The sequence below is a fragment of the Chanos chanos genome, chromosome 2 (genome assembly GCF_902362185.1).
Source record: "Chanos chanos chromosome 2, fChaCha1.1, whole genome shotgun sequence".
NCBI classification, from domain to species: domain Eukaryota; kingdom Metazoa; phylum Chordata; class Actinopteri; order Gonorynchiformes; family Chanidae; genus Chanos; species Chanos chanos.
The window spans coordinates 207,501-215,000 of NC_044496.1; the positions used below are offsets into that span (position 1 = coordinate 207,501).

The 7,500-nt window shown below is 40.7% G+C and overlaps 2 protein-coding genes across 4 annotated transcripts in view; one reads left to right on the forward strand and one right to left on the reverse strand.

Moving 5' to 3' along the window:
* gldn (gliomedin) overlaps positions 1–2,318 on the forward strand; it is a 4,404-nt gene extending 2,086 nt beyond the window's left edge. The window contains exons 5-9 of the mRNA XM_030766840.1: positions 577–678; positions 790–927; positions 1,412–1,537; positions 1,616–1,766; positions 1,853–2,318. Of these exons, the coding sequence (XP_030622700.1) occupies positions 577–678; positions 790–927; positions 1,412–1,537; positions 1,616–1,766; positions 1,853–2,318 (983 nt within the window). The remainder of the gene's footprint in view (positions 1–576; positions 679–789; positions 928–1,411; positions 1,538–1,615; positions 1,767–1,852) is intronic.
* A 1,153-nt stretch (positions 2,319–3,471) lies between these two features.
* The window catches only part of dmxl2 (Dmx-like 2), a 58,299-nt gene continuing 54,270 nt past the window's right edge, over positions 3,472–7,500 (reverse strand). For all 3 annotated transcript variants that reach the window (XM_030764874.1, XM_030764873.1, XM_030764871.1), the window contains 2 exons: positions 4,813–5,030; positions 3,472–4,698 (listed from right to left, as the gene is read on the reverse strand). In XM_030764874.1, the coding sequence (XP_030620734.1) occupies positions 4,489–4,698; positions 4,813–5,030 (428 nt within the window). In that variant the 3' untranslated portion in view covers positions 3,472–4,488. The remainder of the gene's footprint in view (positions 4,699–4,812; positions 5,031–7,500) is intronic.

Sequence of the window (7,500 nt, forward strand, 5' to 3'; positions counted from 1 at the left end):
CAAAAGGTTTATGTGCGTTTTTCATTTGTCTGATACGTTTGTAAATCACATGGTTTATTTAGTCTGGGCCATAGATTCATTCTCTACAGGCACATGGCTGGACACGCTTTAAGATTGGGTTCAGGTTTTTTGATAGACAATCTGACATTTCCTTGTAGTGAACAACAAATGACCCTCTTTTCTTCAATGAGTGCTCTATTCATGCATCATGGTTGAATAGAAAATGAGGCAGTTTATATGTCACTGGAGAACATTCCAGAAAACAGCTTTGGCTGTGAGAGATATCATAGTCTTAGAACAGAATCTTTTCTGTGTTGTCATGCTGCAGCTCAGTTGCTTAATCACATCCCTCACACGGCGGTGAAGAGAGTGGAGTGGGAACGCAGTGATTGTGAATAACTCTCATGGTAGTGAGTGTGACACCATCCAGAGCACTGGGGCAGGATTATGTTCCTGTGGGAAATGATCACCAATGTCCTTCACTGTTCCGCTCCGCTCCTCCACTGAACGCCAGGCTCTTTTCTCATAACATGTTATAACATGTTACATACCTGTATAATGTTTGTTCTCTGGCAGGTCCTCAAGGTGAGAGAGGAGAGCCTGGAGACAAAGGGGAGAGAGGAGATCCAGGACCTCCTGGTGAAAAAGGAGAACCCTCTAATGATGTCATTGTTGAGGGTAAAAACAAAATTCACTTGAATATCAATCAATGTTTACTTCTTTACTAGTTTCTATAGTTCTGAATTCCTAATTAGTGAAATGCTGGAATGACGCTTGAATGATTTCAAGGCCCCCCAGGTCCAATAGGGCCACCAGGTGCCCCAGGTCCTACGGGTCCGCCCGGTCTACCTGGTCCCCCGGGCCCTCCTGGGCCACTGAGACACAGAGGCCAGAGAGGTCACCTTCACGCCGGCCAGACGACAGCAGGTGAGTGAGTCATGCCCAGACTGCGGCGTGCCATGCACAAATTGAATTCCCTCGGTTCTACTGTTATTAAACAACTGATAATTCAATATTTCACGCTTTTGATATAACGTGAAGAGGAGAACCAGTAGACGTGTGATTATTGCCAGATCACTGACTGAAAATGGAACTCATGGATTTTCTCTGTGTTCTCTCAGGGGTTTTGCAGGCTGTCCCAAATGATGACACTTCCTTTAGTGAAGATGGAGGAAAGAGGGGCAGGACTTCCTCAAGGAGAAACGGTAAAAAGGGTGTGAAAGGATTTCTCTTAATCTGAACATGCAAAAATGAGTCAGAGTGGGTGGGGCCACGGGTGAGGGGTCCAGATCTGGAGCCAGGTGGATTTCCCATCGAACCTCAAGGTGTATGAGATCTGACACTGGGCGAGGAAAAAATATAAGTTGCGTTGTATAAGTTGATAAGTGTAATGTTTATTTTAATTCAACAGAGTGCATCATAAAGTCACTGATGAACCCCAGGAATGTGACCAAAATGAGTATCACATATGGAGCCTGGATGGCAGACAGCGCTGCACACAGCGATGATCGGATTTGGGTGGCAGAACACTTTTTAGGTATGAAATTCAGTATTTGATGGTGGTACAATGCTCCATTCAGTCAGCAGTCAAAATGATTTCTGTTTTCCTGCTCAGGTCGAGTTGTGAAGGAATACAAGAACATTGCATCATTCCAGAATGGAACTGGTGAATCTATTGACATAAAGAAGTTTTACCAAGGCTGTGGGCATTTGGTACACAACAACTCCATTTACTACCATATTGCTGGGACTTTCAATATTGCCAAGTGAGTCTAAATAGAAATGTGAAACACTTCCCTCATAATTCTACTGGTTTTCAGTTTCCCACTTTAAAATGTCTCTCTTCTTTCAGATTTGACCTTCACACCAAGGCACTGCAGACACTAGCCATAGACAAGGCCTTGTATCACGACCTGTCCTACTTCCTGCCAAATTCAAAGACTTATTTCAAACTGGCTTCAGATGAGAATGGGCTATGGCTCATTTTTGCGTCCAGTGACGATGAAAGCATCGCGGTGGCAGAGCTAGACGAGAGCATGTTCTCCGTTACAAAGTTGATCAATACGAGTTATCCCCGAAGCAAGGCCGGGAACGCTTTCATCGTCTGTGGAGTTCTCTATGTGACCGATGCCAAAGACACTAAAGTAACGTTTGCCTTTGATCTGTTGAGAGAAAAGCCAGTGAACATCAGCTTTGACCTTAGGTCTCCTGCTGGTGTTTTGGCTATGATCTCGTACAATCCAAAGAGTAAACATTTATACGTTTGGGATAGTCTATATGTGAAAACGTACGAGGTTCACTTCCTGTCTCATCAGTAATCTCAAGGCTTGTAGGAAAAGATCTACGGATTTATTTACTGTCTGTCAAGTACTTTCGACAAAATCACACTAAGTTCTCACAAGGTTTTGGGAACCAACATCAAACCTGACTCATCTAAAAAAAAAAAAAAAAAAAAAAAAAAAATCATTATATCTCACCCTCTTTTCTCACTGAGCCGACTTCAGAAAAGAAAAAGAACCAGCCGTTTGTGTCTCCAGTCATGCGCTGATGTGTTGGTTTGTTGCTAACCTTACTGAGATTACGATTAGAGTAATGTGATACCTGTTTCCTGTCTTTCTAATGCCCCTATCATACTGTCATTTCTCTGGGTAGTCTATGACTAAAACAGCTCAGAAACACATACACTGAGACAGAGGCATAGATGACATTGACTTCAGGATGCATAAAAGCTTAACATCATGTGTGTGATATTTTACATTTTTTCCCCTTCAGCTCTTCAGCCACAAATGAGAAAAACTCTTGGACTGTAAACAGTGCCCTCCCTTCCCCTCAGCCAGTTCTGTGACTGTGTAACAATAAATACTTCCCTCATTCACGCCCAGGACAGAAAACCAGTTTATTCCAGTAGCAGGTTCACTTCATCACTGAGTGAGAAGGTGGTACACTTCATACTTACGTAAAGGTAAAAAAACAAAACAAAAACAAAAACAAACAAAACAAAAAACAAAAAATAAAAAAAACAAAACAGGCATTAAAATTAAGCTTTTGAAATAAAAAGAATTTATTCAACATACAAAGGTAAAATTTTGACCATGAGCGGTTCTTTAAGCTTACACTACTGCTTTCGTTTGCATTACCCCCCCCCCCCCCCCCCCCCACACACACACACACACCGTAATCAATAAATACACAACAGACAATAAGTAAAAGGAGCATTGGTTGAAGACTTCAGTACATACAGTAGACATGGCAGCCAACAAGTCAAACAGAAACACAAACATGTTTTAATAAATAGCACACACATGGAACCAAAGTACAACTACTCCAGCTTGTTTGATAAAAACAAATCCAAACAAACAAACAAACAAACAAACAAAAAACTAAAAGCTTTTGTTTTTGTACAAGCTATTGTGGTGTTTTGTTTTTTTTTTATTATTGTGGTAATTCATATATTTATTAAAACTATCTCAATCATTTTACTACTCGGCCACACAAAGCCAGACATTCATGTGTATATAACAGTTTATTCTATAGCAATTTAGCATTTGTCTTAAAATGAATATTTATAGTGTCCTCAGGATTGAGTGCAAGTATTCTTATATGGATTAAACAATAAAAAGAACATGGTGAAATAGAATTAAACTATATGTCCCTGTAACAACACCATTAAACATAAATATAATACCCTGCAAATGAAATGAGCAAATATTATGTATTACGTAAAAAACAAACAAATAAATATTTGTGCAAAACATCAACTGAACCCAGCTGTTTCTAGTTAAACTCATTCTGAAACAAACAAACCGATTAAACATTTGAAGCAGTCACAGAATATCACGTCGTCCGTCATGTCGACCGTTTAGCGGTGGAACTGCTATGGACACAATGAAGACAATGCCTTACAGCAGTTATGGTGGACACAATGAAGACAATGCCTTACAGCAGTTATGGTGGTGTGTGTGAGGACAAGCAGTCAGTCAAACCGCAGCGTTTTACTCTGAGCCATTCCCACCGTAACGCCAACAGCCGAGGAAACAAAACCATTCACAGTAATAAATAAAAAGCAGATCTGACAGCTCGGCTCACGCCGGAGACAACGGACTCAATACAGAAGCACAGTGCTGTTGGAGGATGCTAAGAATTTCAGCAGTGGGCACAAAATGACGACAGATACACACTTAAAAATGTTTGTATGTTTCGAGCACTTTTACAGAGCACTATCAACAACCTGTGTTTGCACCGCGTGAACGAGAACAGTACATGCATAGCTTTCCTATAAAAACACTCTATAAGAGATTCTGGAACAAACTGCTTTAACTGACAGTAATCTATCTTTAAGATCAAGTAGGCAGCCTTCCTTATACTTTCAGGCTTTGGAAAAAATATTTGCAGCACAATTCACTTCATTACGATTCACGGCTAAAGAAACGGACGCGTTTGTCGCCGAAAGCTCGATGTTTTCCGACTCCACCCTCCGAGCTTTAGGATTTACAGGATGTGGAATATACTGGCGGGGATACTGTAGCGGTCTGGGAGGACTCGCATCTTCAGCGTGCCGTCGGCGCCACAGGTGAAAATGCGGTTTCCGGGACAGGTTTCGATCTGCATCACTCCGGCTCCGATGTTACGGAATATGGACTGTTTGGCGTGTTCTGTACTGAAGGAGTGCATGAGACCATGGCCCGATAACTTCCAAACCTAAAAAACAAACCCAACAAAACAAGACTGAGAGATTTGGCAGGGAAAATTCCCACAGACAAACAGCGGAGCGAGGGCCGTCATTGCAGCGTCACGACAGGGTCAAACGGTCACCTTCATATTGCCCTCAGCGGATCCCGTGACAAAGAAGTCTTCGGACGCGTCCATGGCCAGAGCTTTGATGGCCGAATCGTGGGCCTGGAACGTGTGCAGGAGTTGTCTCTGTCTGATGTCGAAGATGCAGACGAAGCCTTTCCGTCCGCCTGAAACGATCAGCTGCTGCTTAGGAGCGTACTGCAACACGGTGGCCCCGTTCTCATGGCAGGGGAAGGCTGGGGAAACACAAAGAATATATACATTATTCCTCCACATAATGAACACACGCAATCAACATACACACGCACACTGTATTCTCCTACACATAATAACCACACGAAATCAACATACACGCACACACTGTATTCTCCTACACATAATGAACACACGAAATCAACATACACACGCACACTGTATTCTCCTCCACATAATAAACACACAAAATCAACATACACACACACACTGTACTCTCCTACACATAATGAACACACGCAATCAACATACACACGCACACTGTATTCTCCTACACATAATAACCACACGAAATCAACATACACACGCACACTGTATTCTCCTACACATAATAAACACACGAAATCAACATACACACACACACTGTATTCTCCTCCACATAATGAACACACGAAATCAACACACACACACACACTGTATTCTCCTCCACATAATAACCACATGAAATCAACATACACACGCACACTGTATTCTCCTCCACATAATGAACACACGCAATCAACATACACACACACACTGTATTCTCCTACACATAATAAACACACGCAATCAACATACACACGCACACTGTATTCTCCTCCACATAATAAACACACAAAATCAACATACACACACACACTGTACTCTCCTACACATAATAAACACACGCAATCAACATACACGCACACTGTATTCTCCTACACTTAATAAACACACGCAATCAACATACACACGCACACTGTATTCTCCTACACATAATAAACACACGAAATCAACATACACACACACACTGTATTCTCCTCCACATAATGAACACACGAAATCAACACACACACACACACTGTATTCTCCTCCACATAATAACCACATGAAATCAACATACACACGCACACTGTATTCTCCTACACATAACAACCACACGAAATCAACATACACACGCACACTGTATTCTCCTACACATAATAAACACACGAAATCAACATACACACACACACTGTATTCTCCTCCACATAATGAACACACGAAATCAACATACACACACACACTGTATTCTCCTACACATAATAACCACACGAAATCAACATACACACGCACACTGTATTCTCCTACACATAATAAACACACGAAATCAACATACACACACACACTGTATTCTCCTCCACATAATGAAAACACGAAATCAACATACAGGCGCACACTGTATTCTCCTACACATAATGAACACACGAAATCAACATACACACACACACTGTATTCTCCTCCACATAATAAACACACGAAATCAACATACACGCACACACTGTATTCTCCTAAACATAATAAACACATAATAAACACACACACACTGTATTCTCCTACACATAATAAACACATATTCAACACACACACACTGTATTCTCCTACACATAATAAACACACGAAATCAACATACACACGCACACTGTATTCTCCTACACATAATAAACACACGAAATCAACATACATGTACATACTGTATTCTCCTACACATAATAAACACACGAAATCAACATACACACGCACACTGTATTCTCCTACACATAATAAACACACGAAATCAACATACATGCACATACTGTATTCTCCTACACATAATAAACACACAAAATCAACATACATGCACATACTGTATTCTCCTACACATAATAAACACACATATTCAACATACATGCAATAAACACACACACACACACACACACACACACACACACACTATATTCTCCTGCACATAATAAACACACACACATTGCATTCTCCTACACATAATCACACATAAAATCAACATACACGCAATAATCACACACACATACACTGTATTCTACACATAATAAACACACACACACACACACACACTATATTCTCCTACACATAATAAACACACACACACTGTATTCTCCTGCACATAATCAGACACAAAATCAACATACACGCAATAAACATACACACGCACACTGTATTCTCCTACACATATTCAGACACATAATAAACACACACACACACACTGTATTCTCCTACACATAATAAACACACAAAATCAACAAACACGCAATAAACACACACACACACACTGTATTTTCCTACACATAATAAACACACACACACTGTATTCTCCTGCACATAATAAACACACACACACACTGTATTCTCCTACACGTAATAAACACACACACACTGTATTCTCCTACACATAATAAACACACACACACACACACTGTATTCTCCTACACATTATAAACACACACACACTGTATTCTCCTACACATAATAAACACACACACACACACACTGTATTCTCCTACACATAATAAACACACAAACACACACTGTATTCTCCTACACATAATAAACACACACACACTGCATTCTCCTACACATAATAAACACACACACACACACACACACACACACACACTGTATTCTCCTACACATAATAAACACACACACACTGTATTCTCC